At 36.9% G+C, this 15,302-nt stretch overlaps 1 protein-coding gene across 1 annotated transcript in view; it reads left to right on the forward strand.

Moving 5' to 3' along the window:
* The window catches only part of cos (kinesin-like protein costa), an 85,732-nt gene extending 80,752 nt beyond the window's left edge, over positions 1–4,980 (forward strand). The window contains exon 19 of the mRNA XM_069838403.1: positions 4,651–4,980. Within this exon, the coding sequence (XP_069694504.1) occupies positions 4,651–4,808 (158 nt within the window). The 3' untranslated portion in view covers positions 4,809–4,980. The remainder of the gene's footprint in view (positions 1–4,650) is intronic.
* Positions 4,981–15,302: the final 10,322 nt, after the last annotated feature.

Raw genomic sequence — 15,302 nt, forward strand, 5'->3', positions numbered from 1 at the left:
GTTAGAGGCCTATGGATACTTGTAACACTGATCAGGCTGCGTAACTTAAGATGTATTTCCGATTTTTGATGACATTGGCTTGGTAGCTTCTCGAAAGTATACAATGAGTTCGAGGTCTTTCTTCTTCCTCCTCTTCTTCTTCTTCTTCTTCTTCTTCTTCTTCTTCTTCTTCTTCTTCTTCTTCTTCTTCTTCTTCTTCTTCCTCTTCCTCATGGAATTAGGCCTTTGACCTGTTTCCACATCAAGAGATTGTATCTTTCCATCTTGTAATTGGACGTCCTCCTTTCCTTTTGCCTTTAGGTTGATATTGAAGTGTCAGCTGTGGAAATCTATTATGTGGCATCCTTTCAATGTGTTCTAACCAGTTAGTTCTTATTTGGTTTATTCTGTCATTTACGTTGTATATATTTAATTGTGTTCTTATATCTTCATTATGTTTTTTGTCTAAAAGTGTATAACCTGCTATGAAACGCAAGAACTTCATTTCAGCTGTCTCTATTTTTTTTTCTGTCTGATCTATTAAGTGTCCAGTTCTTACAGGCGTACGTTAACATAGGTACTGCCATTGTTTTGTAAAATTTTAGTTGAGTGGTTTTTAATGAAATAACTACTGAAGCTTTCCTGGCGACGTGATAATTCGAAATTTTCTCGGGCTTCCAGCCAGGTCATAAGTTGGTGATCCACCGACGTTTCGAGGATGTTCATCTTCCTCATCTTCAGGGTTAAATGATATCTGAGGGTACCCAGCTCCTTAATCCCATTTCTGGACATCCTTATCTCCAGAAATAACAACGGATCTCTTGGCCATGCGGTATACCGTAAACCCACACACACCAACTTGTACCTGAACGCGAATAGTTTCCATCACAAAGCGCAGCGGATGGGCATACTTAACACACTGGCCCATAGCGCAGTCTCTATATCGGACCCGGAGCAATTAGACACTGAATTTCAACACCTGAAGTTCACCCTCCAGCAGAATGGATATTTGGCTAAAGACATCACTGCCTCTTTGAATAGAGCAAGACACAAGAAGCAGCAGCAGCAGCCCATCACGGACTCACTAGAAGCGGAAAAACCAGCCACAGCCTGTCTACCATTCACAGGGAAGTTGTCGGGAAAGATAAGCAGACTGCTCCACAAACATGGAACAATAACAATCCACAAACCTCCGCCAAAAATCAGGAACAAGGTCAGATCAGTAAAAGACGATCTAGGCCTCAGAGTACCAGGGATCTACCGCATCCCGTGTGAATGTGATGCGGCTTACATTGGACAGACTGGACGCACAATAGCGACGCGTCTTTCGGAACATCAAAGAAGCATCAGATTAATGCAGCCCGAAAAATCCGGATTGGCTGAACATTGCATTGAAAAAAGCCATAGGGCTAATTTCAATAACACCGAGGTCCTAGTAAAGTGTGCGGGCTATTGGGATAGAAGAGTAAAAGAAACCTTGGCCATAGTGGCGGAACGCGGTAACCTGAACCGGGACTCGGGTCTCCAACTAAGCACGTCATGGGCACCGGCTATTAAATTTCTCACCGCCCGGACGACGGGCCATCATCAGCGGAGGACACATGAGAACTCGTCCGCCGAGCCCACCGTGAGACCCAAGGTCATTCAGCCGGAAAGCACAAAGCAAGACGACACATCAGCTGCGTTCTCGCTGCGGTCCGCACTAATAACAGCCAATCGGCGCACAGCTCCTCGGATGACTCCCTCTGGCGCTATAAATTAAGGAGCTGGGTACCCTCAGATATCATTTAACCCTGAAGATGAGGAAGATGAACATCCTCGAAACGTCGGTGGATCACCAACTTATGACCTGGCTGGAAGCCCGAGAAAATTTCGAATTGGTTTTTAATGCTTTTATTTTTTAATTTTCTTCTTATTGTTCCACACATATTATAGAATATATTTATTTTATATTGATATCATTTTTGGCAGTAGGATACATTGCATCCCAAATAGTTGAAGTTATTTACTTGTTCTATTATTTTTCCGTTAATCACTATTTTGCATCTCAAGTGGTCTGTCCCTTCAAAAGCCGTAACTTTTGTTTTTTGTTCTGAAATTCTCATATCATACTCGTTAGGTCTTTCTATGTTATTTGTCTATGGTCGCTGTTCTCTTCAAACCTTGAAATTCGTGTGCAAGTTCCTCATTGTCAAGATTATTGCCCTTGTAATGGAATGTTAGGAGTGAGTGAGAGTGTGAACTCCTGTGAGTGGCAACAGAGTGCTAAAGAAAGGGGTAGTTGTACACACTTTGATTTTGAAGTCTCCTGTAGAGCTAATCCTGTGTTTACCATTATGTAATGACCTCGCATAGAGTCTCTTACTGACCTTTTATAATCAAGAGTGCAGATAGAATTTTAGCTGGGTTTTCGTAATTAAAAGGGGAAAAGCAGGAAGACCGTCAGATAATCTGGTGATTGGTTAATTGAGACACAGATAATCGAGGTTCTACCACAGTCTAATATATACAGTCACGAAGCTCAATACTTACTAAATATGCAAACATAGATAGTTGCTCACCACCAGGATCACTACTATCGCCTCATCACAGACCCTTTCCCCAGCAGACGATAAAATGTATTGTACTTTCGATATCGTATTCTTTTGAAAAAATTAACACCTTCCTTCCACTATTGAAATGTGAAATACATAAGGTTTATATATTATTTTCATAAAATATATATTATATTTTATAAACTCACCTTCCTGGATCTTTTGGTAGAAGGATAACTCTGACCTCTTTTTCTTACAATATTTATAGTACCACAAACATCTCCTTGTCCCATATTATTATTCAAATTATTGTATTTTAGCCATTTACAGTCATTACAACCGATAACGAACATTTCACAGTTTACACAATTTTTCACAACAAAGCGAAATACGGCACAGTCAATGCCTTTTCGATCTAGACCAGGCGGTAATGTATGTTCGGGTTTTCTACTTCAGTATATGGAGCTCAGTGAAATATTATATTATAACTTTATTGCGTATCATTGCTAAGTTTTATTCAGTGTAATGTGTCCATAAGTTCCGTTTACTTCTTGTTGCATAATATATATTGCAGAAATAATTACAGAACTGTGTTATTTTAATGTGAAGAGAATTTTACGTGTTAACATAATCTGTTCGCATCAACATTTTAAGTTTAGAATGGAAGCTATTTTGAGGTTCAATAAAAACGAATTTATATTGTGATTTTAATTTAGCACATCTACCTTCCTTAATTGTAGACAGAAAGTTTACCATACCACTCCTATGAAATTAGTGTATGTACGATTGTGTTACTTCGTCTCTTAGGTAGTAGATAAATACAATAATTCAGTACTCAATTGTAGTATTAAAATACAGACAAATAGAATGTGACGGGTGTCATACATGACATTATGTTTAATTATAATGTATAATTGCGAATATAGGAATATAAGTTAAATATAGTAAACATGATCTATAATATCCATATGACATAACGTACATATGTAGTGGCAAGGCATTGGAGACCACTAAAATTAGACAGAAAGGAGCAACTGGTACAGTAAACATAACCTATAATTTCAACATTTCTAAATATTCGTGCAGTGCAACTGAAAATTATTGAATCGTGCATAAATGAATGTACAAGAATTTCGCAATATTTAATCGAAATAAAGGCAGGTAGGTCTATTACACATACGAACAACGTTTTTTACACACCAAAAACAATATTACACCTTAACTCGCAAGGAATTATGTCTGAAGTGTCCCCTAATCATTGTTTTAAATTTTATTAATGCAATTACACTACATTTTAGAGAAATATATGTTACTCTTTATGCATTCCAATTAATTTATATGGTTGAAACACCACCCTTTGTGATCGGGTTAAGCAAGTCACATGGTCTGTATATTATTTTAATGTACCGAAGTACATATGATATTTCCATGCAGATATTCTGCGTCATCGTACGATGAAAGAGTAATGGAACGTGATTTAAGACGGCGCTTATTCCGTCGGATCCCGGCCAACTAGTCACTCATAACGAGTGCACCTCAGCACATGTGTGGACTTCGGTCCTACGTTCATAGACATCTATGACGTAGTGCAGAGGGCGACCACTAGAGGGAACCCGAGAGTTGGAACTTGATCTGAGATGATTCTGTCCGACGCCAGGGTGATATTCGGTGTGGCTTAGTGGATAAAGCATCAGCACGTAGAGCTGAAAACCCGGGTTCAAATCCCGGCGCAGGAGAGAATTTTTCTCCATTCCATTACTCTTTCATCGTCACATGGTCTGCCTTATGGCCTGTATTAGATCATGATGGCAGTGTCACAGTCTATTTTTCCTAGTACTCACAGCGCTCCAAGCAGCTAGCAACTATCGCGAGAAATGCAACTCGGCAAAAAATCATCCCAAGCTTCGTGACTGTATATAGTAGACTGTGGTTCTACTGTACTCTAAAAAGTAAATGACGGAAACCTGTCTAACAGTCACTTTATTCACAGCACATCTCACTGCTCAAACTCTAGTCTCCTTTTGTTAAGAAGTCATTAGCTGGCTTTGCTATGACTGGCCTTCCTTCTAAGGAACAATTCATAGCAGATAAATTATTAAAAATAACCGACTAATAAAAATTCGTGATTGCTTTTCAGTCCGGAGAAGGAGTCGAAGTGTGAGTCCAGTTACAATACCTCAGCAGAACTTGAAACAGCTGCAGGGCTCTGGGTCCACACCAACGACCAAAGTGACGAGAGAGAAGAACAAACTCATCATTCAGCAGCACAAATCGAAGAAACCGTGGAGGAGCTAGCATTGAACGGAATCTCGTATGAATTAAGACATGTAGCTATCGCTCAATTTGAGAGCAAGAAATTGCATCCATCACATTTTTGTATTTATGTAGCTAAAACTGTATATAGCATTGTTAAGTAAGATATGTATATTTTTAGTGGCCATTACACTTTCAGTATTGACTTCAGTTATTTCAGAATTTTGTCCATTGTGCCAAAAATTACATACAATTTTTAAGTACACGGAAGCTTTCAGCCTAAAACTGACCAGAATCATCATCATCACTTGCCCTACAGCCCAAGGTGAGCCTTGGCATCTTCAACAATTCTTCTCCATGTCTCTCGCTCCTGTGCTTTCCTTCTCCAATTCCGAATTCCGATCTTTACCAAATCTTCCGTCACTTCGTCCAACCATCTAAGTCTCAGTCTTCCTCGTTTTCTGTATCCCCCTGCTTCATTTAATAAAAGTTTTTTGGGTGTTTCTCTTCCATCCATCCTCATGACATGTCCCAGCCATCTTATTCTTGAGGATTTTATGATGGCAATTATATCATGGTCTAAAAACATTTCGTATACAGTAGAACCTCTATTATCCGTAGTAATGAAGGGGATGGACTGAACGGTTAACCGAAAAAATCGGATAATCCATACCATGAAAGATTTTGTAATTTTCTCCATGGTCTTGTATTTAACTCGCTCGGTAGTGAATCAGAAGTTCACTAATTTAAGTCTGGTTGTCAACGATGGGTTTTTAAGGGGCAAGGAAGCTCTTTTTAATGACTGTCTTAAGAAAGATAAGAATAAAGGAGGTCTCATGTTGTTGATTTACATACTTTTTTACACTTTATCCTTGTTTTTTTTTTATTAAATCGCACAGTTGTAACTCCAATCTCGTATTCTGATGCGAGATGAGCCACAGTTTCTCTTTCTCAAACCATTCAATTATTTCCATTTCTTTTTCGATTCTTAGCACAACACGTTTTTCTGTTAACACCCATGGAAGACATTTTATATACAAGTTGTATTGTAGAACGGCAATTCGAACAGTACACAATGCTGTGTAATGTAAAGGCTTGTAATAACACTCTCTAGCAAAAACATATGTAGAACCTATTAATATGTTGTACAAAACAGTACTTCATGTAAGTTATTTATTTCTGAAGAAAAAAGAGCAAGAAATAGACAGTCGGATAATCCGCCAACCGATTAATAGGGTGACGGCTAATTGGGGTTCTGCTGTAGTTCGTAATTATATCTCCTTCTCCAGTTACCTCTGTCATTAACTGGGCCATAAATTCGTGTAAGTATCTTTCTTTCAAAAGATGCAAGAGAATTTTCATCAGATTTTAACGTCGTCCAAGTTTCTGCACTATACTGGACGAATGAAGGTTTTATACAAGCTGATTTTGATGTTTCGCGAAAGGAGTCTCGATTTTAGAAGTTTTAACAACCCAAAATAACTTTTATTTGCTGCTACCGGTCTTGCATTTATTTCTGGGGAGATGCTATTATCCTGTGAGATAATAGATCCAAGATACTTAAACTGGCTTACACTCTGAAAGGTGTATCGCTGAATGACTATCCTTTCGGGTATTGGAGTTCTCGTTTTACCAGCAAACATATACTTTGTTTGTTCTCGTTAATTGCCAAGCCCATTCTACCTGCTGCTTCCTCTAATAAAGTGAAATTCTCTTCCATTGTTGATATGGTTCTACTGATGATTGCAACATCATCGGCAAATGCCAAAATCTGGGTTGACCTATAAAATATAGTGTTACTGGTATGAATCCCAGAAGATCTGATCACCTTCTCAAGAGCGATATTAAATAGGAGACAAGCCAGTGGATCACCTTGTCTTAATCCCTTGTTAGTTTCAAATGGCTCTGAAACTTCAGCATCAATTTTCACCCGACTTACATTGTTTTCCATTGGAACTGACCAGAATGACAAACATAAATGTCGATTTAACTGAATTGAAACAAAACAATTTGTTCTCTTCTCTTTTTACTTCTTATACAAGGTACAAACAATGTACGCTGCCAAAATTCTAGAGATGCTACATCACATTCCACTGAACGAAAAGTATTAATAACATTTTGTTCTAATGTAATAGTTTGCCCAGAAGAAAAGAAAATAGTTCTTGCAACTTCGATGTTTTTGTAAAAGTGAATAACAATGTAGGGTTGAGAAACTCACCTTCGCAAGGTTATGAGTCGTGAACCAAAGTCTACCAGCACTAGTAACATTGAACAACTGATATTAATCAGTGACTGAGTTATTTTAATTCACTTTCAATTAGGTACGTAGTTTCCCCTAACTATGGTCCACATTTGTCACATTTTTCTTTGTATATTCAATACTATTCATCCAGATTAAGTGAAATTTTAGCTTCGGACTCTTGTAAATGTATATTAAATAAATATTGACATATGTGTTTGAAATTATTTAATTACAAGTGTTAAAAAAATAATAAGCATTGGTACATAGTTGTATTCTGAGTTGCCCAACTATGGTCCACTCATATATTCATCCCTGAAAGCATGAATGGACTATAGCTGGATCTGTAATTATTCGTAAATCAATAAGTTGAGTTTCTAATTTAAGGGTAGAAACATAATCTAGCACAGAAATATTAAAAATAAATGAAAAGTACATGGATTCTTTTTATTAGTACACATTGCATAAACACACAAGAAACAAGTGAAATCTGAAAGTCATTTTCCTGCACTACAGTATATTAAAGAACAAAAGTACGGTATCAAAATAAACTAAGCATTCTTAGCAAAATATTATGCAGATAAATTCACTGATAATGTTTATTTACCATACTGCGAACTATATTCACTAGGCTTATTTCTATCTTTTGAATCTCCACTTCTCTTGTAATTCTGAAATTGAAAATAGATCTCTCTTTTTCGAGACGCATATGGGGTCTTCAATTTGTTTTAATATGCTTTCCTTTCAATAGAATAAAATGTCTTCCATTTCTCGCCACCTCAGTAATTGCCGCTTCTTACTATACATGAAACAACAGCTCCATTGTTCTTCACTTCCAAAACTTTCCCTGGCCACAATTCCTCCTCATAAGTAACTACCATATAACTATGTGCCTTTAGCATTATTTTAACAGATTTCGTCTTCTTTTCCACATCTGACTCACTGTCTGTAAATATGGAGAGAACACCGGAAACATCATAATCTGTATCCAATTCAATTTCATCGCTCTCATAGTCACTTACAGGGACGGTTGTGATCCTTCTACCCTGAAGTTTTTGTTTTACCGGACCATTATTCGTGCTAGTATCAATGATGCTGGAACAGCCTGTTTCTTTATTTACTGGACTATAATGTTAAATGGTGTTTTAGAATATACTGAGATACCGTATTTGCAGAAGTAAATAATCACGTTGATCACATTTCATTAAAACAAATATTTCAAAATGAAATACAACTGTGGTCCACGAAAAACTGTGGTACATAGTTGAGGACTGACTTCTAGCCTTGAGGTTAAACATTTTTCACGCAGAGTCCTTAACCTCTACCAGTCTAATTATTACGTGAGAGTAAACATATATAGCCAGGTTTAATTGTACAAACAATCATATATCTATAACGTACCAGTTCTACAGAGGAGAGCTTAATAAAACAGACAAACACAAACTGAATGATTTCGTGTCTTCACACATTCAATAGAACGATGCACACTGACCTTGTTAAGCATCCATATCATTGCCACGTGTAATGGTAGATAGAAGCATCTATGGTGAACATAATTCCATCACAGTGGCGCCTTAAATGGCAAACACCGAACTCTTGGGGGACTAAGTAGTACATAATGCGTTTTGGACCATAGTTGGGTGCCTGGACCATAGTTATGGGAAATTATGGTAGCAGATATGGACTGTATTTTCTGTTCAACTTTATCAAGAATACTTTTTTGCAGGGTCAGCTTCCTGCACACTCATTGTTTGTTGTTATTGCCATTGCACAGAGATTAAAATTGAAATGAAGACAGCATTCACGTCAGTGGCTACTACCCATCCTACAAACATGATATGTTATTACCTCAAACCGAACGTGCGAGACGAAAGAAAACTTCATAAAACTTTTTTGTTGGCAGAACTGTGCTTTATTATCTGCTGCTCATCACCATATTACACGTAAGTAAGCCTAATGAAAGAATGCTGTATTATTTATTAACACTTTGTAGTACCGTAGAACTTCCAGTCAAATCAGTTGATAGATATCCTTCCCATAGAGGTGACTAATCTTGGTGACATTCATGGCCTGGATCATAGGGATCGATGTTATCTGTGCTAAAGGGCTGTGATCTGTTGGAGCTGTTGCTACCATACGTTTCGTGTGCTACTCCAGCAGACATCATCAGTGGTGTGACACATGGGAGTGCAAAGATCTCCTTAGCATGCTGGGACTGTGACTGGTTGCCTTAAGGTGCGTCTCCACTATTAAACATTTAACAACAACATGTTAAATATAACACCACAGTCTAGTATATACAGTCGAAGCTCAATGCGTAGTAAATATGCAAACATTAGATAGTTGTTCACCACTAGGATCACTAATATCGCCTCATTACAGGCAATGCAAAATAGTACTGTCACAGTCTATTGTTTCTAGCACCCTCAAAACTCAAGCTTCGTGACTGTATATAGTAGACTGTGATAACTAGACCTCAGACTTTTAGGTCCTAAAAATCTTAAATTAGGTACCTAAAATAGGTTCTATCACAAATCAAAATAGGTTCTAAAATTACAAAAATAGGTGAACAAAAAATGACATTTTTTCATTTCCCATTACAAATTAGCCGAAACATTTGACATTATTTCATTGTACATGTCCATAATTAGAGCCAGAGTAAACAACTAACACCTTTTCTAAGTTTTCCATTGAGAAACTGCATCGCTTCTCAGATAACACTATCTTATATGCCGAAAATGAGCGTTCCACATCAACTGATGACACCAGAGCATATTTAAATGTTGGTATTAGATGCAAGGGAACAGCACATTCATGTTTTACTTTCCACTAAATACAATGTCTTCGCTCTGAAATCTCACACTGTAATGAATAGAGGAGACGAACTATGCTGTGATTGTTGTCAAGGCACGACTGGCATACAGAATTACACATCGTTTCCATATTACCAACTGTAGAAATTGGAAAATGTAAAATTAGGTAAAAATAGTTTCTAACGTGAAATTAGGTATTTTTAGATTGTATAGAACCACCATTTTCGAATATATATTTCCATAATTCGTATATATACAACTTTTCTTTTGTATATATCATGAGAAACAAAATAGGTTTTTACCTAAAATTCGAGGTCTAGTGATAACATGTTGAATTTAACATGTATGTGGACATTTCAAGTCTCAGTTGACTTAACATGTTAACTAAGAATGTTGAATTTAACACTTTTAACATGTTGGCATGTTTTCCAGCAGAAATGGAAAACATGTCAAGTCAATTCATTTGCTCATGCAGCGTCGGTACAGTTCGGCAAAGTTCGTACAGTTTCCATAGCAACAACTATAAGTTCCGATTTTGTGGCGCGTATCTTGATCATTTTTATACTATCATTGGTCCTTGGTGTTGGCTGTAAGTAATGGAGTTGACGAAAGAAGATTCATTAGAATAAAGTTAATGCACTGATGGAAAGGCCTTGTTTGTGGGATGTGTCTGGGAAAGAATACATGGGCAAAACTAAGAAGGCCGACTGTTTTAGAGAACTGGAATTATTATTTAACTTTTCTCGAGAATACAATAGAGAGTTTTCGCACTCTCATCGTACGCTAAATGTTAATACTATGTTGACGTCAGTAATGGTCGTATTTGATGATGTATGTTAACATTCGTAAAACTTCGGAAAGTATAATTATACGATATTACCCACTCCTTTAACATCTATCATGTCGTAGGTCCTATGATAATAATCAATCGCTCTGTAATTTTTTTAATTGAGATGAAATGGCTGCTCTTAAATTGTGTATGTATTTCTTTGATGTAACAGGAAGTAATTTTGCAGCACTATATTAAAATCGTGTTCTGACATTCTCAGCAAGTTTTTGAATCCAAATCGTTACTGTATTCAACTTTAAGCTCGTTTAGAATGTATCCTGCATAGTGTCTTTTACTAAGACATTGCCGCATCCACATTCTCATTTTCTTCCTATTCAAAGCCTTGTAACAAGCAATAGAGGCAATTACAAAAGTCAGGTCATCATCTGAGTCCATTGTCCAAGGTTTTAAAATAAAACACTATCTATATTAAAATCTCATAGACTGTTTATGGTGGACTACGCAAAGAAAGTCAAGTTTAACATGTTTAACAATGTGGACAAAGTGTTAAATGAAATTAGCATTAACATGTTTAATCAATATGTTGGGATGATAATGGTAAACAATTTAACATGTTGTTGTTAAATGTTTAATAGTGGAGACGAACCTTTACAGTATTTAAGGTCAGGATGGATCGTGGCTCACCATTGTTGCTGCATTCCACACCGGTGGTCAATGTGTTGTGATTGGCTACTGTTGTGTTTCGGCTGTTGGATGAGTGGTTTAATGCCTGTATTTCTCAGGGCCGCGTACCATGCAAGATTGACTTTAAGGTCTTCTTCCTTCTGATTGAAGTTATTCTTGTGGCCTCTCGATGTAATCTGACCATTATTTCGCTTTCTTTATGATATGTTCATGGAAAAACTTGATATGCCTCATTTATAAATAATGCATAGTTCAAAAAAGAGACACGGTTCTAAATATATTACATTATGAGGTTTCAAGTAAACAACCGTGTTATTCAACACTAAGCTTACAGATATTACATACAGTAAAATCCCGATAAGACGCTGTTCAAGGGACCGGGTGTAAAACGCGTATTAACCGGGACCGCGTATTAGGCGGGTATACTAATTTTGACTTATATACAGTATCTATTAGCATTTTTCTTTATTGAAATACATGATTCATGAAAGGTAATATAGTATTACTCCATTATGTAATTACTGTACTGTACATCAAAGACATTTACAATATGTACTGTACTTAATTCTTTCGAAAAAAGAGTCATTTATAGCTGTTTGCCATGTGCATGTTCTCCAAGTCCTCATGTTTACCACACTTCAGTTTCCTCTATTAGTCTACATCCTCCCAACGTCGCAGCTGTAGTAATTGAGTCGCGATTTTTTATTATCGTTCTTAATGTCGATGAGGGATTCCTAATGAATCAGAGAGTTGTTTCTGAGTAAGAGTACTGTTCTCATCGTACTTTCGTAAGATTTCCAATTTTTCCGACACAGAAAGCGCTTTTCGTTTAACACTCATTGTAATCACATTCACAGACACTTCAATACATAAAAGGACAACAAACTGCCCAGCAAAAATTTCCAGAATTTTATTACGGCCGAGTGAGGAATGTTGTTTGAGAGAGGGGGTTAGCAAGAGGGTGAGGTATTATAACTGTACGTAGGCTTTAAGCGCGCAGGTAAAGAGTCGAATAAGGGAGCATAACAAGAGAGTGGGTCATGAAGTATGAAGGTTTAAATGCGCAGGTAAAGGGTCGAATACCAATACTTTTCAGGTTAATGGCACCAGTGAGTTCAATGACCAAGATGTTTCATTGCTATTACAGTACATTACTGAAAATTACATCGAAAATATGCCACAAAAACAGACTTGAGCGCAACAAATGGGGTATTTTATAAAGGCGTTATATGTGAAATGTGCAGGGACCGGACAAAAAAGCATATTACACGGGATAGCGTAATAAGCGGGCGCATCTTATCAAGGTTTTACTGTAATTATAGCACTGATCCTTCTGCACGAGGTTGCATATTTCGATGCACTGCTTACCTGTTACCCATTTCAGCGAGTGCTGATGATCACTACACTAGGTTATTATCTGTGCACCACAGAGGAAAGCTAATCGAATCTACCTTGAAGATTCAGCAAATATGTTCTGAAACACTGAAGTATTATTCTCAGACTTGTCTTCAAGGATTTTCAACGTGGTCTGTGGATTGTTCTCCTGGAGGTACAGATGTTGCATTATATCTCTGTCAGTGGGTGACTGTTAAGTTTCAAGTGGCTTTTCTTGGTCGTGGGCATCAGAGTATTGAAAAGCATTACAACTTTTTTATATCTCTCTTCCCCCTCACTGCAAACTCTGACTTTGTACAGAGGCAGAAATATAATAAAATATCTGTAAACAATAATACATTCAATGTGAGCAATAATATGATTTAACTTTATAGTTAAGTAAATAAAGTACTGTTTTAGCAAGACTGCAATAATCTTTCTATAACAGTGTTGAGTGGCTGTTAAATGCTGTCCAGTGATCATTGTGGTGGGGATAGGAGCTATTGTGTGTGGTACAGGGACTGCTGATGTGGTCCATGACAGCTTCTCGTTTATTGGACATAATGCTGACCGCAGTTAAGCTAAAGTTATGTTGTGTATATCATGTGCTGCCAGTACTACTGGGTGTTCATTTCAAAGTGCGTCATGACGTCACTGTTGTTGGGTCACCGATTTGAAGCGAGTTTCAACTTATATGTTAGAGAAGTTGCCTATTATTTAAGGCGTTCTTCAATCTGAACTTGAGAACGTGTACGGTATAACTTGAACGTCGTAGCAACAGATGGCGGTCTGTACAGTCTGTGTGCTACCATAACCTCTTTCGAACTGTGTTTTGCGCCGGCAAGTCGTACGCAGGGTATTTGTTATCATCGGTTGCGTACGGTAACATTCCACAACACAAATCAAATGCTCCGTGTCCATGTTGACCGTCGAAGTTAATGTCAACAAATACGTAAGTAATCGTCTTAACCCTCTCCCCATATCCCGACAGTACGTATTTCCAAACAGTTCACATTCCTGCCACTACCGGCGTTACCGTACGTATCAGTACGTACTCTTCAGAATGAACGCCGTACTTGCTAGCCAACTTCTCTGCCTCTTAGATTATACACCTGAGCTGCGGAAGTGTAGGAAGATTGAATTCTCTAGGCTCATCAGCTAGCCACATGACGACATACAGCGAGCCAAGACACATTTTGAACTGAACACCCAGTATAAAGTAAATAGATATTTAGAAACTACTTTTTAGAATCAAGACTGTATGATTAAATCAGTACCTTAAGGAAAAGTAATTTATTATATGAATAATTATATGATTAATACACTTTATATAGCAAAATGGTCCTTATCATTTACTCAGTAATTATCTATTATATGCTTTAATGATAGATATTACTAACAAATACATTTCGTTTCATTATGTTTTCAGGTAGATATAATAATCTCAAGTACATCGAATTTACATCGTGTATATACAGGCAAAATGTCCTGATTTAGCTATTGATATTATATAGATAGATTTCTGCTTGATGTTAATATCAAATTCTAGATAAAAGTGAAAGTTACTTAGTCTTTATTGCAGTAACAATCAGAAATGTTTACTAAAGATCTAATCCAACACAAATTTTATTTTCATTCCTAATTCGTTGGAAACATGTTCTTTGAACCAAAGAATTTTAATGGACAGTATCTTTTCATAAAATATGTCAAATATTTTCATTGCATTTCTCTCTTCTTTAATTGTATATACTTACTGAACAGAAATAATGCATATTTACGATATGTAGGAAGTGTGCAATATTATTATTATTATTATTATTATTATTATTATTATTATTATTATTATTATTATTATTATTATTCCTGTGTTTTCTGTATTACTGTTAATTATACCGTATTTGCTATGTACTTTTATACTGGTTGAATGAAAGCGAAGGCTTAATTCTGCCAGTAAAAAGAAATCAAATAAATCATTTAAACTGTAGGAAAAATCATCATTGTCATTCTTCATCATTATAATGCATTGTGAACAGTCTGCGTTGTCTAGTTTTGAATCATAAATAGAATGTCAACTGCAGCACAGACAAGACGCAAATGTTCCTTGAAGTATCTGTGTCACGCGTCAAACATGACGTCATGTCAACTAATCTTATCTCTGTACATCCTGGGCCAGAATACGGTCCCTATTCATAAGAATAGCAGGAGAATAGGTAGGCCAACTGTAGTCGTGTAGGAAAACAAGTGAAAGCATTTCAAAAAAAAGGAATAGAAATGCTTACACTTACTTACAAATGGCTTTTAGAGAACCTGGAGGTTCGTTGCCTCTCTAATATAAGCCTGCAATCAGTCCCTATTCTGAGCAAGATTAATCCAATCCTTAGCATCATATCCCACCTCCCTCAAATCCATTTTTATATTATCCTCCCATCTACGTCTCAGCCTCCCCAAAGGTCTTTTTCCCTCCGGTCTCCTAATTAACATTTTATGTACATTTCTGGATTCGCCCATACGTGCTACATGTCCTGTCCATCTTAAACGTCTGGATTTAATGTTCCTAATTATGTCAGGTGAAGAATACAATGCGTGCAGTTCTGTGTTGTGTAACTTTCTCCATTCTCCTGTAACTTCATCCCTTT

Source organism: Periplaneta americana, chromosome 10 (genome assembly GCF_040183065.1).
Source record: "Periplaneta americana isolate PAMFEO1 chromosome 10, P.americana_PAMFEO1_priV1, whole genome shotgun sequence".
Classification (NCBI taxonomy): Eukaryota; Metazoa; Arthropoda; class Insecta; order Blattodea; family Blattidae; genus Periplaneta; species Periplaneta americana.